Consider the following 18,823-nt stretch of genomic DNA (forward strand, 5'->3'; position numbering starts at 1 on the left):
TGCAAAAAGGGCCTCGGTGGGCTGAAAAAATATGAAAAATCGAAACTCACCGGTGACGGAGCTCTCCGGTGCGGCGGCTCATCCGGCTCACATTGCGGTTGGGTGTTTCGCTTTGGTCAACCTGTAGAGAGGAAAACAGTGATCACAACAGTAGAAAATTACATGAAAGGAAAATCGGGAAGGGCTTCATCGAATGTGGGTTGTGAAATTCTCCGCGGCGACACCGCCGGGCTTTGTTTGTATTTTTCGGCCAATTGGCTCGTTCTTTCACTCTGATTTGGCCATGGGTGGGTTTAAAATTGAATTTCGTGCAAAAAAAAATTTACCTTTTTTGGTGGTCGGAAAGGGTTCCGGTGCAGCGGCTGGTGGCGGCTGCCGGCTCCCCGGCAGTTGGGTTGTCTTCTCCGGCGAGGGGTTCTGGCGACTAGGGTTAGGATTTGGGTGCAAATGGGGTTATTTATACCCATCTGCTTTTGATCTGGGCTGTCCATTACTTTTGATCTAGACCATTCGATCGTGATTAAATAGGGAGTGAATATGGGTCATTCATCGCGATCCAATCTGGGTTTTTCGTGCGCACAGGAACGGACCTCAGTTGTTCGATCGCGTACACGCAGATCATCCACGTGGCTCCCCCCGCGTGGCCTCCTGCATCAGCGCCTCTGCCACTTGGCGCGTCCTGGTTGGTCGGGTCTGACGTGGTGCAATTTTTTTAAATTACGTGGTTTCTGATTTTTCTTTCAAAAATACTCCCAAAACCCAAATTTTCACCCATTTTTCTTAAAATTATTTTCAATTTAATCATTTATTAATTTACTCAATTTTTTCATTAAATTAAAATAAAATAAAATATAATGTAATAAAATAAATTAAATAATCAAAAAATTATATTTATAAATAATAAAAAAATAAAAATAAAAGCTTTAGGTGGGTGTTACACAGAATGTATAAATTTATTAAGTAGTTAATTTTATGTACTTTTTGTTATTAATATTTATTCATTTATTAAGAAGAATACTATGCGGCCGATATTGGTAGTTTAAATAAAAAAAGTTTCTAGCATCATATAAAGATAATCTATATTATTTAACTAATTTTAGACGATGAAACTAACTCAAAAATTTAATAATGCTCGCTTATATTTAATATCAATCATAAATAAATTTGATGTGAGAAAAAATAGATGACATATCTTGATATTAATGATGCCTTATCCAATGTCTAAACAACAAATACTACTAGCTGCAGTAAATACGAAGCTGCATGATTTTATCAGATTGGATGCCTCCCATGATATTTAGTTTGGGCCATTAGAATTTAAGTTAGTTAATCAATAAAGAGAATAAAATTAAACAAAATGTTTAAACAAGTGGTAGTTATGCATGTAACAAGTAAAAGAGAGCGAAGAAATGAGACTCGTTTATTATTAATGTCATTGTGCAAGTTAGATATTAAAAAATTGATAAGGTATTAGCTTTCGAAGTTTGTATCATAAAAGTCAAATGTATTATCATAACTTATATATTTATTAATAAACTGTTATTTTGAAAAGAAATGCAATGAGATTTTCTATTTATAGTGAACTATTCAAATATTTCTAAAATTAAAAAAATAAATAATTTGATTAATATTTATTTATTAAAATGACTATAGAATTATTAATTTAAATTTAAATTCTTTTCTTATACCATCTTTTTGTCATTTCAACATTTAACAATATTATAATAATTTAAAATATTAATTATTCAACTAGAGCTTGTATAAATGGTAAAGTAATGAAATCAAATATTGATTTTCATTCATCTTATACCATCTTTTGGTGAAAAATAATGTTATTCGGAAATTAAGTGAATGGAAAATGTAGAATGTAGTTCGATATCGCATTGAATTCGCTTCTTCTGTTTTACATTTAAAGGCTATTTTGATGTTCTTTAAGCAAATAATAATAGTAATATTGATGTGTAACTTGCTTTCTAAATAGACGATAAAGCATGGGCTATCTTGTGCTTTCAAAAGTGACTAAATGAAAATATTTTGAGACATAAATAAGGACTATATCATAGTCACCGTATAATCTTCAATGAATTTTATAATACTCAAACTTAAAATTTAGTTCGGAATTAATTTTAACATTTTAAATATATAAAAAAAATTATTTTTAAATTAATTTATTTTAAATTTTGTTAAATTTATGTAAAAATAGATTATGGATGAAATTGAAAATAATTTTCAGAAAAAGAGGTAAAAATTTGGGTTCGCATGGTGTTTTTGAAAGAAAAATCAGAAACTGGTGTAAATAAGAAAAATTTTACCATGTAGGACCGTCAAGTCAGCAACTCCGACGAACTGGAGCATGCCACGTGATAAGGCACGCTGACGTCGATGCCACGCGGGCGATCTGCGTGACCTGCGATCGAACCGCCTAGGATCGATCCCACACGCGTGGACGACTCGGATTTGTTCTCTCTTTAAACGCGATCGGACGGTTGAGATTAAATTACGATGAACGGTCCAGATTAATTTTCTCTTTAAATGCGGTCAGACAGTCGAGATCAAACACGATGAATAGTCCAGATTAACGCGATATGAGTATAAATATTTCGCATCACACTAAACTCAAACCCTAGTTGTCAGCTTCCCGTCGAAGAAGAAGAACCAGTCGCCGGAGAAGGGAGCCGATCGCCGACCACCATCGCACTGGAGTCACCTACGACTGCGAGAAAAGGTAAAAATTCTCATACCCGCTCAAAATTCGATTTCGAGTACCCCTGTGGCCATGTCAAAGTAAAAAAAAAGGTTGGTGAACCAAAAACTGCGGGCAAAGCCTAGTAGCGTCGCCGCAGATAAAACCTGCAACCTCCTCCGATTAACCCCTTCTCGTTTTTTGTTTCGTGCAATTTTTACACCATTGTGTTTACCGTTATGTTTTCTACAAGTTGAACGAAGAAAAAATCTCAGCCGCAAAGGTGACCCGGCAAAGCCATCGTACTCAAAAAACCCCACCATCAATAGGTTTCCATTTTCTGATTTTTTCGACAAACCAAGACCCCCTAACGTATTTTTTCGCAATAATATATATAAAGTTGGCCGAAACCGGCCAAAACTGGCCGAAAACAATCAGGCTGAGGCAAACCACCATTGTGGGCAGTGGTGTCGTCGCCGGAGCACGGCGGTGCCACCGTGCCGGAATCTCAAAATTGGCCAGAAAGGATTTTTAACACTGATTTTAAATTTTTGAGGGTATTTTTAGGTATGTGAAGCGTGTTTTGATCTCTGTAAGAAAATTTAGAAAATCCAGAAACTGCCAGTAAGTGCAGTAGAAAGTTTCGAACACTGATTCGGGTAAAAATCCCTCACCCTTTTCTCCGGTACGGCAAATTGAGGCTTAATAATTAATAATTGTATATTTTTTATGAAAAATTAAAGAACTTTAAAAATAATTGCAGGTCACTAATGGAGGCGGAACCGGTTAATTCATAGTTGTTTCGATTTCTTATTTATTTTCCTGTATTGCCTATATTTGTTTACATCATTGTGTTTACCGTTCTGTTTTCTACAAGTTAAACGAAAAAAAAAAATTCAGCCGCGAAGGTGAGCCGGCAAAGGCATCGCACTCAAAAAATTTCATCACCAATAGGTTTTCATTTTCTGATTTTTTTCGACCAACCAAGACCCCCTAACATATTTTTTCGCAAGGATATATATAAAGTGGGCCGAAACTGGCCAAAACTGGCCAAAAATGATCAGGCTGAGGCAAACCACTGTCGCAGGCAGTGATGACGTTGCCGGAGCACGGCGGCACGCACGGCGGTGCCGTCGTGCCGGAATCCCAAAATTAGCCAGAAATGATTTTTAACACTGATTTTAAATTTTTGAGGGTATTTTTAGGTACGTAAAGCGTGTTTTAAACTCTGTAAGAAAATTCAGAAAATTCAGAAACCGTCAATAGGCGCAGTAGAAAGTTTTGTATTTCGAACACTGATTCGGGTAAAGATCTCTCACCCTTTTCTTCGGTACGGCAAATTGAGGCTTAATAATTAATAATTGTATATTTTTTATGAAAAATTAAAGAACTTTAAAAATAATTACAGGTTACTAGTGGAGGCGGAACCGGTTAGTTTATAGTTGTTTCGATTTTTTGTTTATTTTTCTGTATTGCCTATATTTGTTTACTATTATACTGTGCGTAACTCAATTGATGGTTTTAAGGGTCTTTTCGGTTATTTTGTTATTTATTTCCCCTGCATTGCCTATCGATATTTCGATCATTAGTTATTTGACTGTGTTAAACTATATTATTATTTAAGTGAACGGTGAGTATAAAATGAGATATGGTTATTGCATTGTTGATTGTTATACTAATAAAAATCTGTATAGGAAAAACTTATTGGGTACCTGAGAAATGGCGGATGAGACCGATACATAGAGAACTCTACCGTGAACATTACCTCAATCAGACGAGCTTGGAAAGTCCCTTACCAGTAAGGTTTGAGAGATATGATTTACCTCTATACCAGACGAGGTATCGAGATGGTAGAATGTTTGGTGTCCATTAGCAGACAGGGTATCGAGGTAGTGGAATATTTGGCGTCCATTACTAGACAGGGTATGGGGACGGCCGGTTAATTGTTTAATTGGATATTGAGTTCACGAGTAGGAGGAGATCCTTATGGACCTCCAAGGGTACCAGTAAGGGGGTAAAAATATAAATGATCATTTCTTGTCATCTTATATGTGATAAATAATAGTACATAAATATGAGTTTTCATAAGTTATTGTTGGAAAAGACTTGTTACACAATATGGAATAAATGACTTTCTTTATAGTAAATGAAATTATATTAAATTAAGGGCTCTATTGGTTATTTTTCTGATTTTTATCAATCTTTAATTTTTCGTATATGTGATTAGTGTGATATTATTACTGGACTAGTGTAGCTCGCCCCTTCATTAACTATTTCAGATCAAGAGGATCAAGATCCAAATCCCGATCAACAAGGGAGTTGTGAATATTTCACTACCCAGACTCCCTTCAAGAGGTAGTAAATGTCGTTTTAGGATTTCTTAGTTATTTGTCTTTCATTTATGTAACACCCACCAAAATCTTTTTTTCACTTTTTATTAATAAATATAATTATTTATTTATTTATTTTATTATATTTTATCTTATTTTAATTTAATGAAAAAAATGGGGTAAGATATATTAAGGATTAAATTGAAAATAATTTTGGGGAAAAGGGTTGAAAATTTGGGTTCAAAGGGTGTTTTTAAAAGAAAAATAAAAAACTGGAGGTTAAAATATAATTTAGAAAAATTTTACCACGTGAGACGCCTAGTTAGCAGTCCCGACCAAGCAGGACGCGCCAAGTGACAAAGGCGCTGATGCGGGAGGCCACGCGGGGGGAGCCACGTGGGCGATCCGCATGTGCGCGATCGAACAGTTGAAGTTCGTTCCCACACGCACGGACGACCCAGATTGGATTGCGATGAATAACCCAGATTCACTCCCTATTTAATCGCGATTAGATGGTCCAAATCAAGTGCGATGGATGGTTCAGATCGAAAGCGAATGGATATAAATAACCCACCTGATTTGCACCCAAACTCTAACCCTAGCCGTCAGAACCCCTTGCCGAAGAAGACAACCCAGCCATCAGGGAGCCGACCGCCGCCACCCGCCGCCGCACCGAAACCCTTTTCGACCACCATAAAAAGTAAAAAATTTTACATTTGCAAGAAATTTAATTTTAAACCCACCCATGGCCAAATCGGAGTGAAAGAATTGGCGAATTGGCCGAAAAATACCGACGAAGCCCGGCGTCGCTGCCGCAGAAAATTTCACAGACCACCTCCGATGAGGCCCTTCCCGATTTTTGTTTCACGTAATTTTTCCACTATTGTGATCACTATTTTCTTCTCTACAGGTTGACCTAAGCGAAACACCCACTGCAACGTAAGCCAGAGGAACTGTCGCACTAGAGACCCTCGCTGCAGGTGAGTTTCAGTTTTTCGTATTTTTTCGGTCCACCAAGGCCCTTTCGCGTATGTGCTCGTAGAAATCGATGCAAAATCAGCCAAATTCGGCCAAAAAAGGTCGAAAACGGCCGACCCGAGGAGCGCGACGGAGCCACCATGCCAGATTTCTGAAATTGGCCGAGCGGGCCCTAGGACTGATTTTGGGTTTATTTGGAATATTTATAGGTACTATAAGCGCGTTTCAGTTCTAGAGAAAAATTCAGGGAACCTAGGGACTGCCCGTAGGCGCAGTAAACCGTTTAGCTTTTTGGTGTCAAATCGAGTAAATACCCATCACCCTATTCCCTATCATAGAATTGAAGTTTAAATAAATAATAATGCAGTGTTTTGTACAAATTAAATAGATGTGCATAACTAATTACAGATTGCTAATGGATCCCGAACCGGACATTATTCTCTATTGATTTATTTTACAGTCTAAAAGCATAATAGTATCTTATTTATCTATTTTATAGTTTAAATGCATGTATTATTGCCTTACCTGACCACTATTTGATTAGGGATTTGAGACATGATTGTATTACTGGATGCATGTTTATTTGTTTATGTGATTATGTTTGATTTGGTAATAGAGACTAAAGAAAAATAAGAAAGGGGTGTGATCAAATAAACATATGGAATGACAGCCTTATTAGATATCTTGGGAGATGGTAGACGGACTGGGTACATAGGGAACCCTACCGTGAACGTTGTCTCATACCGGACGGAGTATGGAGACTTGGTAATTTGGTGCTCATACCGGACGGGGTATGGGGATGGCCCGCTTCACCCTCATACCGGATAGGATATTGAGGTTTAATGTCTTGGCGCTCATACCAAACATGGTATAGGGACGGTCCTGTAATTTAAATTATTAATGAAAATGGTTTACGTGTAGCAGGGACATCCCTATGAACCCACATGGATACTAGTAGGCTGGTAAAATGAGAAACGATTATGATTTAGTTTATTGTTAATGGATTATGAATCTATGATATATTCTGTGTTACTGATTGTTCATGAAGTTATGATCTGTATGATATTATTGTCTTTATAAGTTGTTTTCATAAATTCCACTACGGTAAGTGAATGGTAAATGGTTTTATGATTGATAAACGAATTTGCTAAACTTAGTGCTCCATTAGTTGTTTTGATTTTATACCAACCTTTACTTCTATGCCAATCATATAGTGTGATATCTTTACTGGGCTAGTGTAGCTCATCCTTTATTTAACCATTTTAGATCAAGAGGATCTGGTTCTAGAGCTCGATCTACAAAAAGATTGCGAGTAAATGCTAGATACTTTCTATTTTCTATTATGTTTCTTATTTTTCATGTTTCTTTCAGAGAATTTATTTTCGTAATATTATTCAGTACTTTTAAGTTATTGTGCAAGGGATGTAAACCTTAACATTTTATTTCACTTCCGCACTTTAATTATTATATATTTCCTTTTGGATTTCTGGGGTCGTTACAATTTATTTTTTTGATTTTCGTTTATTTTTTTAGAATGGACATTTCCGTAGCTCTATTAGGTATTCTAAATTATTGTGTAAGGAATGTAAACAATAACTCTATTATTTCGCTTTCGCATTTAATTTATAACTTTATTTCCATTTAAATTTCGGACCTTTACAAATTTCTTGCATGAAATAGTATCTTTTATAAATCAAGTATTCTATTTCATTTTTACTATCTCATTAACTCTCTTTTAATTCAAGTGTTCATCCTTTGTTTTTTACTTTTACTTTTGTTTTTTTTTTCTTTTTGGGTTTTGTTTTATTCTTTCAAATAAACTAAAACTTATTAATATACACCACCGGATGAGTGGCTCAGCCTTTTTCATTTGGTTTTATTTTTTGGATTAAACATATCTTATTTAGACTAATAAATATGTTAGTATCCAATTATATTAAATGGATTAATGATAAATAATTTTTCATACTTATTTTAAACTTTCATTTTTGTGGAGTTTTGTCCTGCATCACAATTGTAACATTTTTGAGTTTATGGATATTTAAGAGTCTTACTACAAGACTTTTTAAAATGTCTTTCTAAAATTGTCTTCACATTTTCAAATTATGAGTAAAAGACTTTATTAACTTTTAAAGCTCTTTTTGTTCAATTTTGTAAATATTTTATACCCTTTTGGTGAAGATAATGTCATAAAAAATGCATTAAATCAATTTAAGTATACTTATAAAATTAACTAATTAGAGAAATTGAAAAAATTGCATCGACCCTGATATCTTAAAAGGACTGGTAAATTTGCATTTCAACATGGAGAGTTGAGGGCCTTGTTTATGGAGGTTTTTATATGCTTTTCTTGCCCCTTCTGTCCTAGGTTTTTCTTTTTATCTTTATAACTATCAAGATATGTATTAACAATAATGTAAGAGGATATTTTTTTATTTTTTTACTCTATCTACTATGCAACTAACTATATATGGTATTGTTCAATTAAGAAAGAAATATTCATATATATGGTCAACCAACAATTTTTATCATATGTTGTTAACCATTCTTCTTTCTGAGGACTCCTGAAATAACTTGTTGGTATACTAGGTATGAAATTATCTGACTGAAGATTTAGAATTGTGAAACAGATGGGTAGCAATTGCTTTCTCCTTTTCTTTTTTAATAAGATCACTAAAATATTTCCAACAACTTTTACTTCCATAATATATGGCATCTAAGTGATGTCTTTAAAATAGTTGCATGATTTAACAACGCATTGGTGTTCAAAATTGTATTATATCTTTATTATAACTTTTCTTGTTAACCTTAAAACCTTGTTTCTCATCTTATTTGGATTTTCAAATCTAGTAAATAGTTGGGTCCTAGTGTTGTTGAATTGGTACATCACAAAGTTTTTTATGATTACAGTGTTATCGGGATTGTATAAGTAGGCCAGCCCAACCCACACCAAAACACCAAAAAGCACCGTTTCACTAAAGGGTGATCCGGGCGTTTGGGCTCAGCAAAGCTCCGGGACAGAATGGGTATTTAAACTTATTTTTTCCCTCGAGCAACTATATTCTTTAATCTCCTCTCTGTTGTTGCTGACACAGCACCAAAATCCTTTTTTTTTTCTGTTTATTGTGTTCTTTCTTATTGTTCTTGCAGGTAAACATGTGTATGCTTCATTCAGCTGCTGTAGCAAAGAGTTTTCTCTCTATTCACTCGTTTCTGCGCCTTCTATTGTCACTGAACACTGCCTGCGCAAATCTGGTATTTTTCTTCACTTATATTTGTTATTTTTTTTTACAAATCATTAGTTTTCGAATAGCTTAGTCAATGAACATCATTATTTGTCACGAAGAAACATGTGATCTTAAGAAGTTTATTGTTGTTGAACTTATCAGTAAGCTACAAGCTTAGGAGTTGAAGGTTTCAATCAAAAATGATGAAATTACTGAGAGTATCTTTCGAGCAAGGTAAAGGTAAATTTGGAACTTTAACTTAAAAAGATAGAGGTCAATCCTTAACAAATAAGGGGAAATAGCCATAGTATCCGAAAGATTCATAAAAAGAAAAGAAAGTTTCCTAATTATGAAAGTTGTGGTAAGTCAAACCATTATAAAAACGAATGTTAGAAACATATGTAGTGCATGATTTGCAAAAAAGTATTGTCATACATAGAAGGGGTGCTAGAAGAGGAAAATCAAGCATCATAAGGAAAAAAAATGAGTTTTAAGAATGATAACAACCACCTTTACAACTAGTCAATTTTATTGCGAAACATATGCAGCAGAAAAGCCATCTTTTCATGATGACTAAAGTCTCTTGTGTTAGTGGAAATGATTTGTGGTGTGTGGATAAAGGATGAACAAGCCACATTTTTAATGTTCGAATGTTGTTCAGCAACTTGGATATTAATTGTAGAATTAAAGTGAGACTTAACAATAGGACAATTACGGAAGCTCAATGAAAAGGATCAATACCAATTCAAACTAAGTAAGGTATTGAATTCATAACCAATGTGCTCTTTATTCTAGTTTATAGTGAAATTTTTTTAGTGTTGTTCAAATATAAAACTATGTTTATTATATTTTGTTCGAAAATTATTGATGTTTTATCTATGACCCTTCAAACGTGCAAATAGCAAAGATTAAGAAAAACGAGAACAGTTATATGTTTAGTATGAAATATGCAAAATCAATATGTTTTTGTTGTTAAAGATGATTTGACTTGGTTGTGACATAAAAGATTTGATCATTATAATGTTGACTCTTTGAAATTTATGCAAAAGAATGGAATGGTTGCTTGTATGTCTATGTTAGCTTATTCTTAAGGTGTGTATTGCATGTCAGTTTGGTTAGTTGCATGGGACTAGTTTTCCATCAGCTGCTATGATAAGAGGTATAAAGAAACTTGAACTTATATATATTAATGTGTATGGTTTTATGAATGTTGAATCTTTAATAAAATAAATATTTTGTATTATTTATTGATGATTACACTCATAGGATTTGGGTGTATTTTTTATCAAATAAAGCTCAAATGTCGTTTGTGTTTAAGAAATTTAAAGTTTTAGTCGAAAAGCAAAGTGAAGTTGAGATTATTTTTTTAAGAACAAACAATAGAGGAGAATATTTATCAGCAAAATTTAAAGAATTTTGTGAAGATAATGGTATTCATCATTGTTTTACTATCACTTACTCATAGAGCATAATAGGGTATCAGAGAGGAAGAACATAATAGTGATAAAGATGGTAAGATGCATGTTTATTGAGAGTTTTCTTCCCAAATACTTTTGAGCTAAAATAGTTTATACTGTTGCTTACTTGATTAACAAGCTTCTCACCTAGTTTGTTAAAGACATGACTTTAATTAAGGCATGGAGTGGATCAAAATCATGCATACGACACTTAGAAATCTTCGTTTCAGTATGCTATAACCATATTCCTTTGGTTAAAAGAAGTAAATTAGATGACAAGAGTGAAGTTGGTATTTTTTTTAGGGTATGCAACTCAGGCAGGATTTATAGAGTCTACAATGTAGTGATAGAGAAAGTTTTTATCAATAAGGATATGTTTGCTGATGAATCAACATTCTAAAATTTGGATAAAAAGCAAGTTGAAACAAATAAGATCATATAAGATGCAGTTGTTACAACTTCAAGTTCCTAAATTGTTGTTATTGAAAATGTTTGAATTGATTTTGTAAAATTTGATAATCTAATTGCAAACACGCCAACAACAAAGACTAAGGCATTTGTAAAAGTTTATAAGAATGTAATTTAGTCATCATTGAACCACAAGCTACAAAAAAGCTGTTAATTACAAGGAGTGCCAACTTGCTATGAAGGAGGAGATTGACACGATTAACAAAAATAACACATGGTTAGGAAGGGTTATGCATTATTATCAGGAGTAAACTATGATGACACCATTGCACCTGTAGTAAGGCATGATACCATCAATTTGTTGGTGACCTTAGCAGTAAAACTAAATTGGAGGCTTTATCATTTAGATGTAAAATCAACTTTTTTGAGTGGTCTCTTATAGAAGAAGATTTTTATTGAACAACTTTAGGGGTTTATAGTTTAGAGAACTTATTGGTGTACAAGTTGAAGAAGTGCTTGTATGCCCTCAACTAGGCACCTAAGGCCTAGTATACAATGATTGATTCACATATATTCAATCTTACCTATATGAAAGGTGAGACTGAGTCAACTCTCTATATGAATAGTTACGAAGATAAAGAGCAGTTCATTGTCTCGATTTATATTGATGAGTTATTTAATACTAGTGGAAATCCTTACTTGGTGCATCAGTTTAAACAATTGTTGATGAAAGAGTTTGTTATGTTTGATCTTGGAGAGATGTGTTACTTTTTGGGGAATGAAAGTTAAGCAAAATGATGACAATTTTTTTCTCTCTTAAAGGAAGTATACATTAGATATATTGAAGAAATTTCATATGGAAAAATGTAAAGAGATAGCAGTTCCTTTGGTGGTGAATGAAAAGTTGTGCAAGGAAGATGGTGCAGACAAGACAGACGAAACAATTTAGAAAGGTTCAATAAGGAATTTGCTTTATTTAAGGCAATTAGGCTCGACATCACATATCCTGCAAGTTTGCTCTCCATGTTTATGCATTCACCAAGTAAGAGACAACTTGGTGTTGCTAAAAAGGTCATAAGGTATATCAAGGGTATTACTGATTATAGAATCTTGTTCAAAGCCATTTGATGATTACTTGGTGGAATACTCATATAGCGATTGGGGTATAAGTTTTGTCCCTTTTCTTGAAAATCCATATGTTTGAAAGGTTGGTGAATACAAAAAACAAATTTTCATCTTTCCACAAGTTTTGTTCCTTAATTTCTTATATTTTCTTCTCCATTTTTCTTATATTTTTTATGCTCTCTTTTTCCTCATGCAAAGTCCACATAGTGTGTGTTTTGATAACATTTTATTTTTGTTATTCTTTCCATCTCCCTCTCTCTCTTTCTCTGTGTCTAAAACAAAGAAGATGAAGACGCCTCCATACCCACCAAACTACTCATTTCTATCTATTCCCTCTTCCTCTGTTCCCAACAACCAGTCTCGCCTGTCTTCCCTCATCGCCGTTGATAGTCTTCCTCTATTGGCATTACCAAATTTTAAGATTAGACATTGATATCTGGAAATTAAATTGATTTATAATAATAGTAATAATAGTCTTTAAATAATCAACAATTTTCCTGATTAGAAGTTAGTTAGAACAGAGAGATTGGTGATAACGAAGTGGACGGTGAAGGTTAAGATGAAGATAGAGAAAGAGAAAATGAGGAAAAAAGAAATAAAAATTAAAAAAATAAAGATTTAATCTTTGTTTTAATTTTTAAATATTTAATCTTTATTTTTAAAACTAAAAAATAAAAAATATATTATGATTTTAATAGAAATTAGACGTTGGTAGGATAAGGGGTTATCCAGGTAAAATTTAAAAATAAATAATTAAAACAAATAGAAGCCTAGTGTAAGTGTTCAAATAAAAAATAATTCAAATTGAACCCGAGAGACATTGAGTATTTAAGCTATACTTCATATTTTAATGTACGATTAGAGATAATAAATTACTTAAAAAATTAAATATATTTAATAAATCGATTACAATCTTTTATGAAAAAAAAAAGATATATTAAGAATAAAATATGTTTAATCGTTTATCTACAAGGAAGTATGCGGAGTGAAAAGGGGAGGATGAAGTTATGAAGCAAACCTGAGTTTACTTAATCCTTAAAGCTTAAAGAATGAAGTTAAGGCTGGTGAAGCCTAAAAAATGAGGAGTGGAAGGAGAGACAAAAGAGAAACCCTAAATAAAAGGGTTGAAATTTTTAACTATATTAATTTTGTTATATTTCAATTTAATAAATTGAAGTTTTATTTTGAATTGGACGATTTTTAGTTTAATTGGTGGAGCTGAAGGAATTAATTTAATTACAAAAAAAAAAATAAATAGTTAGTTAGTTAGTAATAGATGGTGTAAGCAGTAAGAAATTAATTAGTATTTGTAACTTAAAAAGAATAATTTAATTACATGACTCAGATATTATTCTTTATATAAACACTATATAATCCCTTCTAACCATAAAATTTCTCTATCTATACATTATTCGGATTTTCTCTCTATCTATACTTCCAACTTATTTTTTCTTCCTACACTGGATATATGGTCAAAGCCAAGTTATAATGACAGCCTTAGCACCCAACCACAGGAACTAACAGTAATAAACCTTTTTTGCATGAAGCATCTTTTGTTTGCTGACCAAATAAACTCTCTAGGGAAAAACATCAGTTCCAGGGTGCGTAACCTCTTCCCTGTTTTGTCTCTGATGAGCTGGAGGACTAGATCTTTTGCATGGGGCTGCATGTAATTTTTCCTCTTTGTTGAGATTATCATCCTCTTCAAACCCCATAGCAGCAGAAGGCATCGTTGCGCTTGATCCACGGATGTGCTTTTTCAGGCGTCTAAGAGTTAAACTTTCATTCATATCTAATGGAACCTCGCTAGATGGTCTCTTTAGACTCCCTTGCTTCTCTAATTTCAAATGATCTTGTGGAATGCAATCAACTGCTACTGCAAAATTTCAACTAGTGTCAAATCATGTGGCTTAACTATAAAGAAATATATATATAAATATATGGAAACAAGATCATGAGAGTGATTCTTTTACCTTGGTGTTCCCTAGGAAAACCTGAACTCTCCGATCCAGGCAGTGTGGAAGGTGAACTATTATTCCTTGCAACTTCGGTAACCTTCTGATCACAATTATCCTTTTTAAGAGACAGCACAGTTTGTGATTTCTCATACGCACTATTTATTAGTTGTGATGAAGCATGAATCAGGGGAATATCATCTTCATACTCTCCAAACCCTGGTTCATTCAGATTTAATTTGCAAGAATTCTCGACAGAAACATCAACAGCGGCATTCCTTATTTTAACAAACTGAGACCACTTATTTATTTTTTCAGTCATTTCATTGTTGCTGGATTTATTCACCTCATAATTTTCATTATCTCCGGTTCTATGATCAGAACTAAAATCATTTTTCACTGCCTCCGGAATTGGCTTGTGCGATGAATTTGAAACTGCTTCCAGTCTAGGCTTTATCCTTTCAAATATAGTTGAAAACCACGGTGTGTCCTGCCTGGTATAGAATAATATATATGCATCCTGAGATAGCACATTGTCTTCTTCAACCCTAGTAACCTGCCAAAAGGGAAAAATAAATAAATCAATAAACAAATAAATTACACACACACACACACACACACATATATATATATATACATACATCAAACTTCAGCAAGATTGGTTTAATTATGCATTAGAGCTTCTAAAACCCAGTGACGAATGTAGACAGCTCAACCCGACATACTTACATTTTGTAAGTTAAACGACAAATTTGGTCTCATCACCAAAACCAAGTAACTATATGACTTTAAAAGGGATATTTGGGATACGTCAATAACTTACATTGCCGGAGTGGAACTCTTAGCTCTCAAAAGCTTGGATAAATGTTGAAGCAATCAAGAATTATGTGAATTAACAAAATGCGGGAAAAAATAGCAATGAAAAACTTAACACCCATGTCGTCAAATGTAATGATTACTTATGCTTAACCTTCCTAAGGAACTAAAAATTAAAGACATCACAAAAATAAGCTTATCTGTAAGGCCAGCTCACTAATAAATCTGGTAAACACTACCTGTGAGTCATCCAATTTGTGCCATGTATCTGGGGAGGACCGAATGTAGCAGAAGTAATGACCAGAAGTTAATGATTCTCCAACGTGTACAATAAATGCATACAAGTAATACTTAAGCTCCACCTCCTGTAAGGAATGGCAGAAAAATTTAAGAAATTGGTTCTGAAAACAAATAGAAATGCAAATTAATAGTAATTATGTCCTGAAAAATATTGACTCAACTAGGGCTTCTCCTTGAAGGAAAAAAAAAAAATGATAAAGAATTAAAGTTCATCATATCCCAATGCCCTAAAGCACATTCAACTAAAATCAAGGTCTCTGTAGCAAATCTCAAATGTAAAGCATTTTACTCACTTCACAACTCCGACTGCTACTTGTATAAGGTTGCAAGTCCAACTCTAATGGGAACTTCACATGCTTATAAATCTTATCAACATTAATTCCATCATTCTTGAATCTCTTCAAGTGGAATGTAGCAACGGAAGGTGCGCGGTCCACCATAAGTTGTTTCTCCTTTGACACTCTTTCTTTACAATTCTCACATTTAAACTTTGTCTCCGGATCTTCAAGTTTTTCCACACTGGTAAAAGATAATAGGGCACTTTGAAGAGTGTCCACCTCTTCAATCTCCAAACTAAGTCCAATCGATGCCTCATAAGTGTCAGAGTAGTGACCACAGTTGCAGCACTGAAGCTGATATCCAATCAATAGAATGTCAGTATGATTTGCATTTTGATAGAATTGCTACTTATTTTCAATATTGGAATAAGTATAAAGAGATCTAAGAGGCAGGCCATACTCTGCTTAGGAGACGACCACCAAAGACCTGGTCCACAATGTTCATATCATGGGAAGATAAACTTTCACCCATTTTCTCAGAATCCAAGCAACATTTTTCAAGTTTATCTAATATGGATTGCAAGAATTCATGAGCATCCTCCTGCTGGTATTTCTGGAAGAAAGGGGAAAATTCTGATGTCCTTTGGGTCAAGAATAACAAGAAAAAAAACTATTGTCTAGCCAGAGAAATAGGTGTTCAAAAACAAGTATGCATGCAGCATTTTCAGATACAAGATTAATTAAAAATAGCTTTCAAAGATATAAATTTGAGATTAGTTTATGATAAGAGTTAACTACAACGTGGTTAAGCAGAATGATAAAAATATAAAACATTAATAACATCTGCTTACATTATTTCAATTAATTAAAAGAAAAATGAAAATGAAAAGGATACGGTTCAAATTGTCAATAAATTTTGATGGTGAGATAACCCCTCCTGAAGAATATAAAGATAGTTGAATGTGACCACGAAGAATGCAAATAACACAGAACCCTTCTCTACTACCTGAAATTTTGCAAATTTCTTTCACTTATGAATCAAAATATTAAAAGTGTAGGAAGAAATAGTATGGATAGTGCTACCCTCTTCCAAAAGCATGGTGCTTCTATAGAAACTAATAACATTTCAAAAATTTTAACATTTCGGAAATAAAACAGCATACTAAGTTTAAAGTATTTAATGAACTTATATTTCGAAATTTAAAGTGTAAATTTTTAGTAAAAACAAAATTTATTTTCCAAAAACTGCAAATTGTAATTTTTTACTTTAAAATTTATCCAAAAAAAATTTTAACTTCGGTTGTTTCCAAAAGTACTTTACACTTTATCCACTTGGTTGCAAAAGTGCTTTCAAAGTCAAAAGTTGAGACAAACAACTCTGAAATAATATAGCATACCAAATACAAGGGTATTTAACTAGCCATTAATGTTCTTGACTGGAAAGAGAAATAACAAAAAACTGAGATTAAAATGTATAGATCATACGATCACAAGGCATCGGGTGATGGCAAGTGTGAAGAGCCCGGACCAGGGGCACTGTGTGGGTGAAGCATTGCAGGATTGAATTCATGAAGCAAGTGTTGCCTAAATTTGAAATCCCTGCACCCTGCAAAACCGATAATTCAAATAATAATAATGATAATGATGGTATGAAATAAACACATGACTACAAAGGAGGGAAAATCAAAAGTTGTTCAGAGAATAATGGAACATACCACACCGGTGGATATGATTTCCTTAGATTCCCGCGCTTCTGACCAGCTAGATTCTTGGGCACTCCACTGAGATTGAGTCAATGGTTGACAATCCACAATATTGTCTTCGCTATCATACGATCTTGGGGAATAAGCAGTATCGTCCTCCGGTTGATAATCCACGATATCGTCTTCGCTGTCATACGATCTTGTGGAAGAATCAGTGTCGTCCTCCAGTTGAGAATCCACAATATCGTCTTCGCTATCGTACGATCTTGGGGAATTAGCAGTGTCGTCCTCCTTTTGCGGACACCTTTGCATGTCAGATGATGGGCAATGTTCTCCAGGATCATCTTCTTTAGGGCCCAACAATGATAGACTGAGCCTCTCCTTTTCTTGTTGTAAAAACTGCCTATCAACGGCAGATACATTATGTTCGGGCATAATTACAGAAATTGGTTCGCATGGATAATGAACTAAACGCTGATTATTATCATCTGGTAAAGATGACGGAGTCAGATAATGATCGGCTAAGGTTTCATTTGGCGGAGGTGGCGAGAGCGGATTTAGGTTCGACAGTGACGCAGCCGGAGACTCGTGATGATTTAGGTCTCTTGTGAGAGAAGATGGTGACGATGGAATAGAATTCATGTTGTTACCAGAAGCACAAGGCCAATCACGATTCGCCGAAATCTGCTTGCCAAAAGTTTCAGTTGACAAAGATGTCGAAGACTGCCCCGGAAATGAACACCAAGAATCTTCTTCCAGAAAACTAGCCGTTTTTGGTGAAATTGGTGAAGACACATTTGAACTAAGTGGTGGCTGAGCCGAAGACTGGTCACTCAGAGCTTGCATATCTGAAGAGTCATCATCTGATGAATCCATTGCAGTTAGAATTGAGAAAGACCCACAATGACTGGTCAGAAGAGAATGAGTCTGGTGCAGAAGAATTGGTTTCTAGGGATTCAATTGAAAGATGGATGAGGATTGCGAGCTTCATAATTAAAAGAAAATGAAATCTGGGTATTGACATCTTAATATGGAAAAACCAGGTTGGATTTCAATTTAATTTGATAACGTAAATTGATCTTGAAATGGAAGGTAGGCAAGGCCAGAAAAGGGAGGGAATAGGAATCGACTTCTTAATGCTATTTTCAAATTGGGAGGGAAACTGAGCTGCCTCTATCAAAAATTTACAGTGGGCGAGTGGAAGTAGAGAATCCTTTTTACAATTTACCCAATTAAAGATGGACACGTGGTGGTATTAACAGGAATGTTTTCTTCTTTTTTTTTCGTACTCAAATCGTCAGTAAAAATTTATTTCTCTATCATGGGTCGTACGTGTGTACTCATTTTTTAACTTTAAAAAATCTTATAAACTATTAAAATACATCTTTAAAATTTAAGAACAATCTCATGTAATAATCAAAATAAAATATAATTTAAAATAATATATGAAAATAATTTACTTAAAAAGAAATATAAAATAACATACATATTTATAATAATATAAATTTACTAATTATAATTTTATTATAATGGAATTAAAAATTTATTATTCATAAATACAAT

General features: G+C 33.8%; 1 protein-coding gene across 1 annotated transcript; it reads right to left on the reverse strand.

Annotated features, from left to right (window-relative positions):
• Positions 1-13,554: 13,554 nt before the first annotated feature.
• Positions 13,555-18,408, reverse strand: LOC148267374 (uncharacterized). Its single transcript, XM_088216356.1, has 8 exons — positions 17,273-18,408; positions 17,043-17,163; positions 16,453-16,563; positions 16,018-16,190; positions 15,573-15,911; positions 15,219-15,344; positions 14,182-14,719; positions 13,555-14,084 (listed from the first exon to the last, which is right to left on the reverse strand). Exons 1-8 carry the CDS (start codon positions 18,134-18,136, stop codon positions 13,786-13,788), a joined length of 2,571 nt encoding a protein of 856 aa, XP_088072482.1. The 5' UTR covers positions 18,137-18,408; the 3' UTR covers positions 13,555-13,785.
• Positions 18,409-18,823: the final 415 nt, after the last annotated feature.

Source organism: Carica papaya, chromosome 3, assembly GCF_054855325.1.
Source record: "Carica papaya isolate Zhongbai chromosome 3, ASM5485532v1, whole genome shotgun sequence".
Lineage (NCBI taxonomy): Eukaryota > Viridiplantae > Streptophyta > Magnoliopsida > Brassicales > Caricaceae > Carica > Carica papaya.